At 39.2% G+C, this 15,403-nt stretch overlaps 1 protein-coding gene across 8 annotated transcripts; it reads left to right on the top strand.

Annotated features, from left to right (window-relative positions):
- The first annotated feature begins 348 nt into the window (after window positions 1-348).
- On the top strand, window positions 349-15,015 carry pfkfb4a (6-phosphofructo-2-kinase/fructose-2,6-biphosphatase 4a). Of its 8 annotated transcripts, none has more exons than XR_003051029.1 (15): window positions 349-397; window positions 8,723-8,839; window positions 9,172-9,268; window positions 9,361-9,427; window positions 9,518-9,592; window positions 9,712-9,768; window positions 9,851-9,972; window positions 10,107-10,314; window positions 10,404-10,550; window positions 10,626-10,730; window positions 11,730-11,859; window positions 11,990-12,052; window positions 12,183-12,247; window positions 12,660-12,794; window positions 14,615-15,015. XR_003051029.1 is itself a non-coding variant. In XM_008320303.3 (14 exons), exons 1-14 carry the CDS (start codon window positions 4,481-4,483, stop codon window positions 14,672-14,674), a joined length of 1,365 nt encoding a protein of 454 aa, XP_008318525.1. In that variant the 5' UTR covers window positions 4,217-4,480; the 3' UTR covers window positions 14,675-15,015. The 8 variants fall into 8 exon arrangements, 4 of the variants coding, with proteins under 4 accessions (XP_008318525.1, XP_008318524.1, XP_024915618.1 ...); XR_001760782.2 differs by lacking the exon at window positions 349-397 and adding an exon at window positions 4,219-4,532; XR_001760781.2 differs by lacking the exon at window positions 349-397 and adding an exon at window positions 7,464-7,833.
- The last annotated feature ends 388 nt before the right edge of the window (window positions 15,016-15,403 follow it).

Consider the following 15,403-nt stretch of genomic DNA (forward strand, 5'->3'; position numbering starts at 1 on the left):
CAGGTGAGAACAATTCTATTTTTTTTCTGGTCACTATGTCAGAAGTCAGGTGAGAACAATTCTATTTTTTTTTCTGGTCACTACACATACAGAGTCCCTGGTGCAGTTTTCTGTAGCTGAATACAAACGTCAAGTGCACCATACATAGTAGACCATATATAAGAAATGGACAGAAATGTTTATATATGAAATGAGCCTACATCTCACTTGATATAAAAACTTTATCAAACATTCTGTGATGTAATTTTGGATCAGGTTCTTGTCTCCTTTTGTCTTCTATCATTTTTGCACTAAATGTCTTTGTCTCTTCTCAGGTTCAGTCTGTAAGACGAGGCCCTGAGATGCAGCAGGTCAGGTTTCTTCATGATCCCTGCCACCCTGAGGACACAGACCTTATGTAAGTAGCAATAGTGTAACAACTGCTTGTGAGACGTACATGACTTGTGACACTTTTATTTCAAAAGTGTGTGTGCGTGTGTGTGTCAGCCTGCTTGTGAACGCTGAGTAAAAGTGGCAGTAAACAGAAGCCTCAGCAGATTGTATTTTTTTATCTCATTTGTTTCTATGAATCAAACTTTCAAAACCTGAGCTGCAGTTTTCTTTTCCTGTGTTAAGGATGGATGTGTTTTACTTTGGACCTCAGAGCGTTTGTTTGTGCAGTGTGGGCAGCAGGCTTTGTGATGCTACTATAAATAGTGCCAGCGTAGAAGTTATTTGGGTTGCAGCCAAATGACTCAGTGCTCAAGTCAAAAAGGTCAACCTAAATGACCGCTGTTTAGATTTCACGTCCACTACCTTTCCCCCAGTTTTATCACATGGTAGTGTTGAGGGTAAAGCCAACAGAAACCCACATGGTAGTGTTGAGGGTAAAGCCAATGTGTCCCCGCCTGCTTGACGTTAAACGTCAGCATTGAACAGAAACTAAACACAACGTGATTCATCTGCGCTTGACTGTTGTTGTGTTGAAATTCTCAAAAATATTTAAGGGTGGAATTTTACACGTAAAAGATTTCCTCTGAATAAATGACTACTCATTTTCCCATAAGTCAGCCATTTCATTTGAAAAACAAGTCCAGGCCTGATGACACCATGTATCATGTTTCAGTGCTGCAAAAGTGATGTTGACACAACAATAGTCTATTGCTGCATGCTTCATGCTTTTGTTGTTCAACAGCAGTCACTAATCCTTAATTAAAAGTAAATGAGCACTGAAATTAGGATGAGAGGAATATCACAACACAACAATTTCTCACTGGTCTTAGTTTTTAATAATCTTTGGAGGAGGTACAATATGCAGGAATTCCCTTCCTTCTCCTTGTTACATGACCTTACTTAGCAACTGATCAGCAGCTCATGTGTAGGAAATGTTCCATTAGGTGGCAGTAATGTAACCCAGTGCATGCCAACTGGCCTTCAAAAAACCAAATATTCTCAAAATGTTCTGGCAAAAAAAAAAAAAAGCTGAGTTCCCTCCTAAACTGCCATCACCAGATGCCATTGAGTGATGGCTGTCCAGTTGTTTACTCATGCTAATTGCTAATGCTTGTTGCTGCCGGACAGACTGGTCTAACTATTTGAACTAATGGAAACAGAGGCCACCACTCACAACTGTTGAAACTGCCAAATATTGGGAATAAATGCCTCGTCTGATCAGTCTTGACCTTCGTATGATATTCAAATTGAAGGGAAGAACTTCCTGTCAGTAAAACAAGCACGAATCCCTGCTTTAGGATCCTGTTGTTGATGTTATGGGTAATCTGTTGGCACACGTGAGGCCATGGTGAGTCATCTCATCTTGTTTATTTTTGTACTTATTTTGTTAGATGTATAACTCTGCACATGTTAAAAGAGGTACGACTGCGACATCAGAGGATCAGTTTGCTCTTAAGTGTTATTCTGCACACAACTGTTACAGACGAGCTATGAATAGGCAGTGTGATACAGCAGAGACTGGTCGGACTAGTGTGACGCAGGCAATGTGTGGAACGTGCAGCCTGTAGCCTAGATGTGAGACGAGGGTGGAGGGTAAATGTTTGAGGGGGCAAGTAGTCCATTATACCGGATCCTGTTGAAGGTCATTCAATAGCCATCTGATTCTTTTCCCCTTTGAGCACCGTTTACCCCACGTGTTTCATGCTCGTCATTGTTGTACACCTCCACAGCTTTGTCTTTTCCCCTGGGAGCTCTGTGTGTGTGTGTGTGTGTGTGTGTGTCTGTGCGAGATGAGTGTCCGACACAAATATGCAGTGACACAACTTCTGTCTGATGGTTGGTGTTATCAATATCAGTGGTTGCTGATAAGAGACCAAGTCACTGCTTTTCAAAGAACTCTGAATAGAAGGTCTAGAAGGTCTCTGTGCTGGCATGGTGGTGTGAAAGATGATAGTTTATACTATTTCTTTATATACTGTATGTGGGTGAGGTGTGAGGTCGGAGTGTAGCTTTCCTTGTGGAGAGCCTTTGTTCTTGTGTATTTCTGAGGTCCACAGAGGGAATTGTTAGGTTTAAGGATTTCAGAGTAGAATTAGATCAGGAATTAGGTCATGGTAAGGTAAGGATTAAGATTTGAAATGGTTACGTTTAGGGTACGGAGAAGGCATTATGTCTATGTGAAGTCCTCACACCTCATGAAAACTCAACTGTGTGTGAGTGTGTCTACGTAGATAGCCATATATGTAGGTAAAGCAGCCATAAGGGCATTCAATTAGTTGAATCTAAGTACCATCTAAAAATGGAATCATAAAAATATTTTTAAATTGCCCATGGGGTTTCATTAAAACCATGGAGGAAATCTACAATATTTCAGTGTGCATAAAGAAAAAACTATTAACTATTCATACAGGGTTAAAACATGCCGTGGTCAAAATAAAAAGCCACATTACTGACTTCCAGTACATCCATGGCCATTGAACAGACCAGAGTCTTATATGTTTTTAACAAGCAGCCAAAGTGTATGAAGTCGACTGCTGCTGCCAGGCTCCAGGTCAGACCCACTGCTGTCTGCTGAGGTCATCCTGCCCAGAGACGACACTGGACAAAGACATAGAATTAAATTATATGTGAGGAGAAAGAAAAAGTGAGTTCTTTTTCTTTTTCTTCTTCTTCTTCTTCTTCTTCTTAATGAATGCGTTTTGAATCGTACATTACAAATACTACGTCACGCTCCTGTCACACCTCAATGACACGCACAGATGTTAGTCATAACAACGAAACACACTCAATCAGACACCCAGTTATGCAATTTGGCGTTGCTTTTCGGGGATCTGACTGTGTTTCTTGGATGACGGTAAAAGCTGAGTTTTTCCAGGTAGTCGTTGAAACACTTCACAAATACAGTGGTATTTCATACAGACACGTTACAGAAACAAACCAGTTCAGCTGGTTACACTCTCCCTGGTACACAGACACCTTCCTGTTTTTTTTAACTTAATGACTGCAACTTTATATTACATCATGTGGCATTTAGAAAGAGTTTGGGTTTTAATGATGTTTACTTTCAAATGTTAAGACTTTCAACAGATTGCCTGTCATTTGAATACATAAAAAACACTGGACAGTTAGTTTTTCTTATTTCTATTACTACTTTTTCTTCAATATCTAATTTTTGTGTTGTTATGTTGTGTTTTGATAATGATGACTTTATAATTTGGGGTTGAATTCATGAACTTTTGGGTAGTTTTGTCTGTTGGTAAGTAAAGCTAAATTACCTTAAACTGATTTTGTGGTACTTCTTGCTAACTTTTTGTTGATTGCAAAATTATAGATACTAGCTAATTTTAAATTATTTAGGTGTATTTATTGTTTTCTAACTTCAGGATTATCCTGAATATCCTGAATTGTTTTCATCTAAAACTTTATTATTATCATTATTATTATTTATAAAATGATTATTTTCTGGCTAAATTGTAACTGGTATATGTATAGCCTTATATTAGTTATCTGTTAACTCATTTTCTAGCTATGTAATGCTATAACATTTTAAAAAAAATATTTTTTAATATTAATATTTGTACACCTGTTTTAATGATGTTACTACTATGATTATGTCACCTAACACAAGTTACTGTTACTATCTCTGATCTATCATATAATTCTAATATAAACTTCTTCCATTTTCTTTTCCTTTTTTGTATTAACATATATATACAGTATATAACACACCCGCCCCCTATAATTTTCTGTCAGCGTGTTTATCTATAGCTGTCGGCGGCTTGGGGGTGGGATTTGAAGGCGGAGGGATAGATGAGGGAGGGCCAACTCAGGTAGACTTTATCCACCTGATCGCTGTTCTCCAGTTGAAGAAAAAAGTCTTCTTTTGCAGTGTGGCACACTTACTGTGCTTGTGTGTGTGAGTGTGAGTGTGTGTGAGAGACCGAGTACAGTGTACAGTGAGTGAGCATCAGTGCAGCTGCTGCTGCTGCTGGACGCACGTAGACACCGTCACTCTCAGCGCCGCTGCTTCAACAGAATCACGCTCACGATGAGAGGCTGCTCCAGCCGAACCAAGCTCACAGAGAACCAGGGCAGAGCGGGTAAGACGTGTCCCTGTGTGTGGTGGTGGGCGTGTGCGTCAGTGTATGCAGGACTGGAGGCTCGAACGTAAACACGGGCAGCCGTTCGAGAGGTAAACAAGAGCGGACGTGCAGTCTGTCGCTGTCACCTTTACCCTACATAACAACAACAGGCGGCCGTTCGGTTCTGTTCGGATGCAACCGGATCACAGAGCGGTCTGACTGTTGCGTGTTGGTACGTTAAAGAGGAGTTTTGATTCTCAGGAAAAACAAAACAGGAGGTTTGGTGCTGACCTCACTTGGTCGGTGTGGATATTCCGTTTTCAGTTTGACAGACTCTGGTTGTCATGATGACGGTGGAGATGATGGAGATAGTGTTGATAGTGACGATGATTAAAACGCAGATGATGTTTGTTTTTACTATAATTAAACTGTAACATTGACTCTAACCCGCGGCGTTGATGTGTTATTATTCAACACTGCATGTTTAACGTTGCCTGTGAGGCTCTCTGTTTCTCTCTCTTTCCGGCTGTGTCTTATGTTTAGGTCATATATGTGTAATGTCAGCGGTGTTAACTGTGCTGCTACCGGGTAATGACTTACATCCAGGTTAGTGCAGGCTAAAAACTGCCATCAGATCTTGTGCAGCTGTTGAAAGGAGGAGGAAGAAGGAGGAGCTAACTTCTCATCTGTTTCCTGTTCACGTCCCAGAGAAGAGACGTTTTCTTTGGGTCAAGGATTTCCTTATCAGAAATATTAATATGGAGGAAAAAATACACATCCATCAAACATGGAACATTTTTGACTGTATGAAATCTATATTGTTATGTTCATTACAGCAAAACAATTCATATGGGGATTATCACTATAGGAACTTAGAAATAAACTTCAACATTAAAGATAGAGTAGGCAGGATTTTTTTAGGGTACATACAGTATAACCCTTATATTGATCATTGGTTAGACAGGACACTGTCCTGGTCTGTGTTTTCTTGTCTCCCTTTTTCAGTGGTTAAAATGTTAACCTGTGGATGTTTAATAGTTGAAGATAAATCTTATAAGTGACACTAATGCCACTATCAAATACAAATCTCTGTTAAAATTAAATAGAAGACAAACATGGCGTTTACATATGAGGAAGATGCAGGATCAGTAACTCTCTATTTAATGGCTTGGCTCACAGAACACATGTAAGGAATATTTTCTCAGAGTTGTCCATTGTCCAATAGACAAATGCTTGGCTACAAATATTTTTCTATATTTCACTGTAACTATAAAAGAATTATCTAATGAAGGATATTTTTGCTGTGGGAGTAAACCTACATGTGTCAATAATTCACTTTAAATCTTTAATTACCCTCAGTTACCACTGGGGACAGACTCACAATCTTCTTGCTGTAAGGCAAAATCCCTAAACACTTTTTACACTATGTCACCCCTGACAAAAGATAAACTGAACATCTAATGAAAACACAATCATAAGTCTACTTAAATACGAAATTAGTTGTTAAAAAAAGCAAACCCTGAATGGATAAAATATTTTTTAAAGAAGTGAAATGTCAGGAGATATAATTATATTAATTGTCTACAATAGTTTCTCCTTTTTTTTTATTTTTTATTCTGAATGGAATGACAGATACAGGACGTTGGCTGGAGATAGAATTACACTCATCATTGTCAGGGATGTAAAAGCACTGACTGTTTCCAGATCAGTGTCAATATTTAACTTTGAAAATGACTGACTCTGTGCCTCAGTGATGGAGTCATCTATCCAGTGCCGTTGCCTGTGACAGCTGACTTTGTGCTATTTAGGTAATCGTCAAAGTAAAGTTTAAGAAATGTGCTTAAAGGCTTTTATGTTAGTATAATAATTTATTTAAAGAAAATCAGCATAATCTAGAAACAGTTATCATTGATGGAGTGTGAACAGCAGGTGTATTTTAGTATATCATGATCTGATGCTGCTGTCAAGATAGTCAATCTAAATAAATGATAACTCTGGGGTATTATGTCTTTGTCTGCTTGCCTAAGAATGTTTTGAATTAAAATGGAAGCATGAAGAAATTGTATTTATTATTTATTAGTGCAGGTTTCTTACACTTAGTTGTTGTTCAATTTCAATCTTGGTAGTTTATATAGCGACCTTTTTTGCAGCCTTACTATCGGTGGAAAGATGTGGAAAGCTGTGGTGCAAAATGCTTCGATTGGTCATTGGACTTAAAAAATGGTTTGAAAGTACAGGCCAACATTTACCTTTTTGATAGAACTGGGTGTTGGATCATGTGGATCTTAGGTACCCTTTTTTCATTTATTTTTATTTAATAATACCTTTAAATAAAGGGCAGAAGCTTACATTATGCCTTTTTTATCAAACATTGGGTCATTTAAATAGATTCTCACGAAACTGTGTCTTTATCATACAGCTAAATGACACTTTGAAAAAGGTGCAGGAGTTTTAAAAGTGGTTCTTCTCAGACATGAATAATAGGCAAAGAGGAGGAAAAAGAATGTGTCGCCATCTAACGGCACTTACCGGTAGTGGCATATGAAAACTTTTTGTTTTGTGTTGTAAATGTTAACATTGTTTCTTAAATTCATGAATGACAACTCTTGTAGTAAACGGTTTGATTCTACAACACCACATCCTGTACCTTTTCACTTTCCAACTCGAAATAGAGCCAGCCCTGTTTTAACTAAGGATTGTGGCGAGTCAGTTAATCGTAAACATGACGTATATCAGCGAAGGAGCTTTTGTTGACAATAAGGCGGAAGTAGGTTTTCTGTTTAACTACATCCGTATAACACAACCATTTACCGCCTGCCAAATGTTATGCGTGGGAAAAATGTTACCTGTGATTCTTTAGTCACTCGCCGCTATATAAAAGTCATGATGTTTGCCTTTATTCTTTACCAAAAGTCTGGGCGCGTTTTAGGTGCGTAATTGTCACTGTTACAGTATACGACCGGGCTCAAACAGGGCGTCTTCACTGCAGTTAATACGGTAAAGCGGCGCGTGGTACGATGTAATCACGTGTTCCCCGCACTAAGGAAAAGCACCCGGGGTTTATTCATACATCCCACTATCCATCCTACTCCAGCGATCTATCTGGCAGCTGCTCGGATGAAGCACCGGTCACCTTCAGAGCAACATCACGGGAAAAAGTCCCGTGTTTCCGCCGCGGAAAACTCCAGCACACCGCCGGCAGACGGAATGGAGGACCAGACCGCGTCGAATCCTCGAGAGCTGACGCAGAATCCGCTAAAGAAGATCTGGATGCCGTATAAAAATGGCCTTCCAGAGAAACACATTGCTCAGAGAAAGGGTGCGTAGCAGGCGACATGGCTGCAGCATGCAGGAGTGTAGCGGTTTGTTCAGTTCTTGCTGGTCGGATGTTTGAACACGGTCTCACCCTTTCCTCGCCATGCGTTTAGTCGACGATGAATTAACGTACAGTAGAGTTTTAAAATGATCTGTGGTGTGTTTTTAAACGTTGCTCCTGCGCTGGCGATGTAGAAAACGTTACCGCGGTAATCTTAAGGTGAGGACAAGCAGTAAGGAGTACAGTACACATGTCTCCTAGCTACAGCATCCAGGACTCATACGGAGAGAAGTGAGAGTGCTCTCGCATTCTTCTTTAGACTGAGAACCAGAGGCGTGTGAAGTCTTTTGTGGAGACACTGGAAACGCTGTCATGCAACTCCAAACTTCATTCTTTAAAATAAATCATCTTAGGAAGCACTCCGGGAATATCTTTTTACATATTGTCTTGGTAAAGTTGTTAAAGAGTTGCTGGAGGGGGCCAGCAATGATAAAAACCATTTCAGTTGAAAAAAAGCTTTTTTGCTGACACATTTTTTAGCTGTTTCATGTACAGCTTTGGAGAATTGGATTTTTCTCACATCGTACCAAATTATCATTTTCCTAATTTTCCTAAATAATTTATTTAATTTTTACCCCTCACGTTGTAGGTTCTAGGAAGGTTTTTCTTTGTATGACACCACTAAGTGAACAGTAAAAACATAAAATTATTGTCATTGTAAAACATTATTACAATGCAAAAAAAAATAGTTATAATAAAAATATAAAAGTGGAATTGTGACATGAGCCAGCTGTAAAACCAGAGCTACTCTTTGGACTTTTTGGAGATTGTATTTATTGTGTGTGATATGACTGACATGAAGTTTTATTTCTTTTTGTTTGTCTCATTTCAGTTTGTATGACCAACTGTCCTACCCTGATTGTAACAGTGGGCCTTCCAGCCAGAGGGAAGACGTACATCTCCAAGAAACTGACCCGCTATCTAAACTGGATCGATGTGCCCACCAGAGGTATGACAGCTAACATAGTTGGCTCCAGTGAAGCTGGCTGTCTGATGAGCTGTAATAGAGAAATATTCAGTTAAGGAAATGTCTTTCACAAGGGTTTGTGCAGTTCAACTTTAGTCAAATTTGTTTCCAATCTTTGGTTTATGACTTGTAGCTTGTAAAGGACTGTACAGTTGGAGCAAAGGTGAAGCTGCACAAAGTGCTCAGTCCTTTTTAGGCAGAGTGCATGTTTAAGATTTTTTTAGTGGTTCTAATTGGACTGCAAAAACATTTATTTTCAGTTCAGAATTATTTTTCTGAGTTTTCATTTGTCCTTTTTTTTTTTAATCCTCCAGAGTTCAATGTTGGCCAGTACAGACGAGAGTTTGTAAAAATCTACAAGTCGTTTGAGTTCTTCAGTCCGGACAATGAAGAAGGTTTAGAGATCAGGCGGTAAGAGGGACTTGTGGCGTTGCATTTTAGTCATACACGTGCGTAATCTGCCACTGTGTGACAGTTATGAACAGTATTGTCTGTCTCTGCAGACAATGTGCTTCTGCGGCGCTGAATGATGTGAGACAGTACCTCACAGAAGACGGAGGACAAGTTGCAGTAAGTCAAATGTTTATTGTTGTAGTAGTTGAACAGTCCTGGCTGAACACAGTGTGTAAAAGCTCGGCATCTGCTGCTCTGTTTTGTCAGGTGTTCGATGCAACAAACACGACCAGAGAGAGAAGAGAAACAATCATTCAGTTTGCTGAGCAGAACGGCTTTAAGGTGATTCACGGGTGTGGGTTCAGATACTAACAACATTTTTTTTTGTTTGTTTTAAAGACCAAATGCAAACACTGATGTCTTGTTTATAAATGTTTCTGTCAATTTCTTTTTCGTCCCAGGTGTTCTTTGTAGAGTCTGTGTGTGAAGACCCAGACGTCATACAAGAGAACATCGTGGTCAGTGGCTGATTCTATTTTAAAATTTCATCTCTCGGAAGAGTAAACCTCTTTATTTACTTGCCGCCTTTTACTCTCTCAGCAAGTGAAGCTGGGAAGCCCTGACTACACCAACTGTGACACGGAGGATGCAGTGGAGGACTTCATGAAGAGAATCAAGTGTTATGAAAACTCCTACGAGACCCTGGATGAAGTTCTGGACAGGTGAGGGTGAAACTAAAAAAGAGTTTCTAAATCATTAGTTAAGCTACTTCTAAAAGTTAGTTTTGTTAACCTAACTGGGACAAAGTGAAAAAGTGAAAAGTCATTAAGTTTTTTTTAACCATATCTACATACAGGGATCTGTCTTTCATCAAAATCATGGATGTGGGTCAGCGTTATCTAGTCAACCGTGTGATGGATCACATCCAGAGCCGTATCGTCTACTACCTCATGAACATCCACATCACGCCACGCTCAATATACCTGTGTCGTCACGGTGAGAGTGAGCTGAACGTCAAGGGACGCATCGGGGGAGATTCGGGTCTTACTCCTAGAGGAAAAGTGGTACGGAAACACCTTCAACCAAAACACCACAGGAGTGCTGCCTTTTTACTGGAAAGATGAGATAAAAACAAAATGTCATTTTTTCGTAGTTTGCAGAGAAACTCGGCCACTTTATTCAGACACAAGGTATCAATGACCTCAAGGTGTGGACCAGTCAGATGAAGAGAACCATCCAGACAGCAGAGGGCCTCGGTGTGCCCTACGAACAGTGGAAAGTCTTAAACGAGATTGATGCAGTAAGTAGCATGCTGGACTGCGCTGCTGGTTGGAGTTAAACTTGGAGTTAACGCAGTTTGATGTTTGATTTTCAGGGGGAGTGTGAGGAGATGATGTATGAGGAGATCCAGGAGAACTATCCTCTGGAGTTTGCCTTGAGAGACCAGGACAAGTACCGCTATCGCTACCCAAAGGGAGAGGTCAGCAACAGAGTATTTCATTTGTGTGGCGTGAAAGTGGCTTCAAATCCACACAAAACAATATTACAAATAAAGTGGGCATCGGTTTGCTAATTATAACTGAGCATGTTGTAAAAAAAAAAAAAAGAAGTTAAAAATACCTTTTTAAAAAAAAAAAAAAAAAAGTTAAAAATACCTTTTTAAGCAAAATGTAAAAACAGAAGGAAACTGTCTCTTGTTTACATCATTCTACATGAATATAAAAGCTGTCTGCTGACACACTCATTGACAAACTAGGCAGGAGTTCTCCAGTGAAACAAGCATGGCGTCTGTGCCACTAATGTGATTACAGTACAGTGTCTAAATGGAGATATGTCAACTGTTCATGCACCAAAGAATGTTTTTACGTTTGACCAACTCACACCCTCGGTTGATTTTAATAATTTGGTCTTTTTTTTTTTATTATGATGTTTAAACCTCTTTTAAAGGTCTTCTGGACTGTTAGCAACTACTAACCTAGTAAACTCTCAGCCTGACTAGTAAGAGCCACACTCTTAGCTTTCAATGTAGTGTGTGAGTGTTCGTCAGTCTGTTTTCACCTTCAGTCCGTTAGAGCCTTTTCCATTACCTGTCCATTAATCCTTGTCAGGCAGATCAGTGTGGTCATTACTGGCTGTTTAGACAGACTGAGCTGATGCTTGTGCTGTTGGGGAGTTCGTTTAAGACAGGAAGGGCCAAGACAGACTGAAGAGGTTTTTCCCCTTCTTAAAATATTAGTGTGTCCGTGTGAGTGTAATTGGCTGGAAGTTTAGGTGGACAGATGTGAGATGCTCTTTCGTCTGCAGTTAGTTTGTGATGTTTGTGTTGTCTCTGCTCAGCCTGACCTTACATTTTCTTCTTCAAAAAAAAAAGACAGTGGTGCTGTTTTTTTTGTTTGTTTGTTTTTTTCATTACAGAACTACACATAAAAGACCAAATAGTTTGATCTGACTTTGAATGTCTGTTTTTGAAATCCAACAGTCCTACGAAGACCTCGTTCAACGATTAGAGCCAGTCATCATGGAGCTGGAGAGGCAGGAGAACGTCCTCGTCATCTGTCACCAGGCTGTCATGCGTTGCCTATTGGCGTATTTCTTAGATAAGACGGCGGGTGAGTTTTTAGCTCAGCGTTAGTGGGACCAGTGTGGAAATGAGGGAGTGGCTAGAATCAGAGCAGCTGATTTTTTAAATTTAATTAAATCAATGTGTCATAAACTGTTTTTCCTTTTCTCATCGCAAAGAAGAACTGCCATACTTGAAGTGCCCGTTGCATACTGTACTGAAGCTCACACCAATTGCCTATGGTAGGACTGGACTTCTAGCAAAGCACTTTACACATTGACCCAAACTTGTACTGAATACGTTGTCTTATTATTCGGTGATGTCACTACCGCTGTGTTTCAAACTATTATTCTTCCCTTCTTTTGGGCCCAGGATGTAAAGTAGAGTCAATCTGCTTAAATGTGGAGGCAGTTGACACACACAGAGAAAAACCAGAGGTGGGTACAAAACACACACACATACACACACACACACACATACTGTGTTCATCGATTTGTTTCACATGATTTTTATCGACAAGGACATACGTATGTGTGCATAAAAACCAACTGAATTTAGTAACAGAACATTGGGGGAGGGGGCAAAAACCGAATGGCTCTTGGCATAGAACCTTGTGGGACCCCGTGACATACTTTGGTATTTGTGACTTGATTATAATTACTGTGGATACACTCAAAAATGGGCCTCCAGTTGACACTTAGTAAAATGTATTATTATTAATTTAAAACCTGTTCTGCTGTTTGGGCTGTATAATTCAGACCGATGGCGTCTGTCAGGCTGCAGTGTGTGTCGGATTTCATATCTCGCGTGTGTTGTTCACTCCCCACTCTCTGTGCTCTTCACAAACAGAACGTAGAGGTGTCGCGGATGTCAGAGGAGGCTTTGCAAACAGTGCCAGCTCACCAATGAGGCAGTGCACCTCCCTCCCTCCCTCCCTCACCTTTTTCCCGCTCACTCACCCCATCACCCTGTATTACCCACACAGTACGTTACTGACGCACAGCGTTTCTGCCCAAATGTCGTCGCTCGTACCTGTTGGGTTTTTTTTTTTTAATCTTCTGTTGGTAAAATTGACTGGAATCCAGTTTCAACTCTTGAATCCAATGACACAAGTTTTGTGTCAACTTGATTCGCCTTGTAATGGACAATGAAAGAAAATCAGATTTATTTTTTATTCTTTAATTTTAATCTATTGGTGAAACTGTGAGGTAATATTAACTTCAGCACCTTTTTCTGTTTTAGTTTGTTCTCATTTCTTTCTCTAATTTATCAATGTTTTGTCAGTATGTGATCATATTATAGATTTACAAAACTAACAGATTTTGCACAACTTACACGGGTGTGCTTTTTTGTTGCGTTTTACACAAGACGTTAACTCTGTTTACATTGTTAGAAACACTATACATAGTCTTTCTTTAAAATGTAGAATGTTTAATGCTGAATGAAGACTGTGGAAGTGTAGTAACACTTATTGCACAATGTGAAACTTATCTGCAGGAAGAACATACCACTCACTCAACAATGGCAATACAATACTTGTGTTTACTGGTTCTTAATAAACTAAATTTAAACTTTTTTCATGTCTTTCTACCAGCTTGATTTGAACTTTATTTTGATAACTGTCATTCTTGACAGGACCATTTAAGGTCCTTTAAACTGATTAATGTTGTTTTTAAAGAAAAAGACTGTTGGGATAAATAAATATATATATTCATATATATATTTAAAGCTTTACTATGCAGTAGATTATATATTTTTGATTCATGCAGATTTACTGTATTAGAGGAATCTGTGGGTTTGGCCCGATTACCCTTGAGTCAAATTGCATTTTTAAAGCATGTCACAGCTGCTGGACAAACAGTTCTCTGTCTTGGCCACTGACAAAAAAGCTTTTTCATATCCCTCCCATCTTTTTGTATATAGATGTGTGTGTGTTGGTGTGTAAAAAGATGCTCCCACTGCCCCCTCAAACCCACTTTTATAAATTCATCATTTTAAAAAGACTTTTAACGTTCTGAATAAGACCTTTTGTGTCCCAACACAGAAGCACACATTTCCTTCTCTGTGAGGAAGCAGCTTCCACGGGTGGCATGATATACTGGTGAAACAAATAGTGATCAAGTCTAATCAGAACTTCCTTTATTGTTTTGTAGTGCCCCCCCCCCCTACTTTCCCTATAGTAGATGTGAGTTTCAAGCCCCTCCCACCCCATTCACAACTGTTGCTTTAAAACTCCACTGAACTTTATTTGAAACACTAATTCCTGAAAGCAATTTTCTCATGGAAAAAAAGTCAGTGAATTTATTTTCCCATTGTGGCATAAATAAAAAATATTACATAAATGTGACCTACTGTAGCCTCATTGCAATAAGTCTGCACCACCCAATGGTTTGGTTCCTCAACTTTGGGAAACAATTATTGGTCACAGACAGTGGGACTGACAGGGTTGAAGGCACTGTAGTTTTTACAGTACCTTTATTTTCAGCTCTCTTTTTTATTCTATGTACTTTTTAAACCAATTTGCCTGATCTAATGAACAATTGTAAACATTTTTTACAAAACAAATCTTGTGTCTAAACAAAGAAAACGTTTTCAGGTGTTTCTAGGTTCTAGCTGGTTCCACAGTAGACAAACCTAGTAATGCAATGGTAACTGCTAAATTGAAAACACTATTTGCAGCTTACATTTCTACACATGTACAATTTATCAGTGCTTTTACAACAGTGTAAAAAAATGATATTTTGTATTTTTGTATTTAATTGTGTGAAAACTAAAACCCTGCTCCACTGTGTTCTTCTGTCCAGAATGTCAACATCCATCGTACCACACGGGACGCCCTGCAGACCGTCCCTCCTCATTACTGACACTGCTGATGCTACTGTTGATGCTGCTGCCACTGCTGTCAATGAAGACGGACACAACACCATCCCTCTCTTCTGTCTTTTCTTTTTCTTTTTTGTCTTTATCTTATCTGTTTCTCACAACTTTCTGTCATCTTTCTTTGTCAGTTCTGTAGGTTAAAAAAAAGACCTAAAAAAAAAGAGTTCAAACACAAGGGTCACTGCACTGTTACGGGGGTCACAGCTCCGTCATGTGGCTCCCTTACTATACTCTCTGTTTTTATCTTATGTGTGCACCAAAAGAATTACTACTGAAGGTTACCTAGTGTATTTATTTCTAAGTATTAAATCATCTGCTTTGTTAAGCGGTGATGTAAATTTTCTCTTTTCTGTTTGATGGGGTACTGTATCGTGTCATTGTGTCTGCAGTGACGATGTGCAGTGTGTCCAACCCTACTCAGACAAGAATACTATGAGCTTGTTCCTTTTAATTGATTATCGTGTCATTGTGTCTGCAGTGACGACAGTGATGTGTTTTAATGATAAAGGAATAATATAAAAGTAGGGTAAACATTTATATATTTCTTATGGTGAAAACAAAATGATGCCAATAATGTAAAAACAACAAAAGGATAACCCTCATGGATTATGGCCTACTTGGCCTACTTTTTGCCACAGTTAATCTGTGCACATCTGACCTTCTCTGCTCTCACCTTAGAATCTTCATGTCACGTTTGCCAAAAATTTAAAAAG

Source organism: Cynoglossus semilaevis, chromosome 11 (assembly GCF_000523025.1).
Source record: "Cynoglossus semilaevis isolate Cse_v1.0 chromosome 11, Cse_v1.0, whole genome shotgun sequence".
NCBI lineage: Eukaryota > Metazoa > Chordata > Actinopteri > Pleuronectiformes > Cynoglossidae > Cynoglossus > Cynoglossus semilaevis.

Coding starts and splice junctions, on each gene's coding strand:
- pfkfb4a (XM_008320302.3), top strand. CDS start 7,632: ATGAAGCACCGGTCACCTTCAGAGCAACATCACGGGAAAAAGTCCCGT. Junction 9,593..9,711: donor CTGAGCAGAACGGCTTTAAG/GTGATTCACGGG, acceptor TTTTCGTCCCAG/GTGTTCTTTGTAGAGTCTGT. Junction 11,860..11,989: donor TTTCTTAGATAAGACGGCGG/GTGAGTTTTTAG, acceptor CTCATCGCAAAG/AAGAACTGCCATACTTGAAG.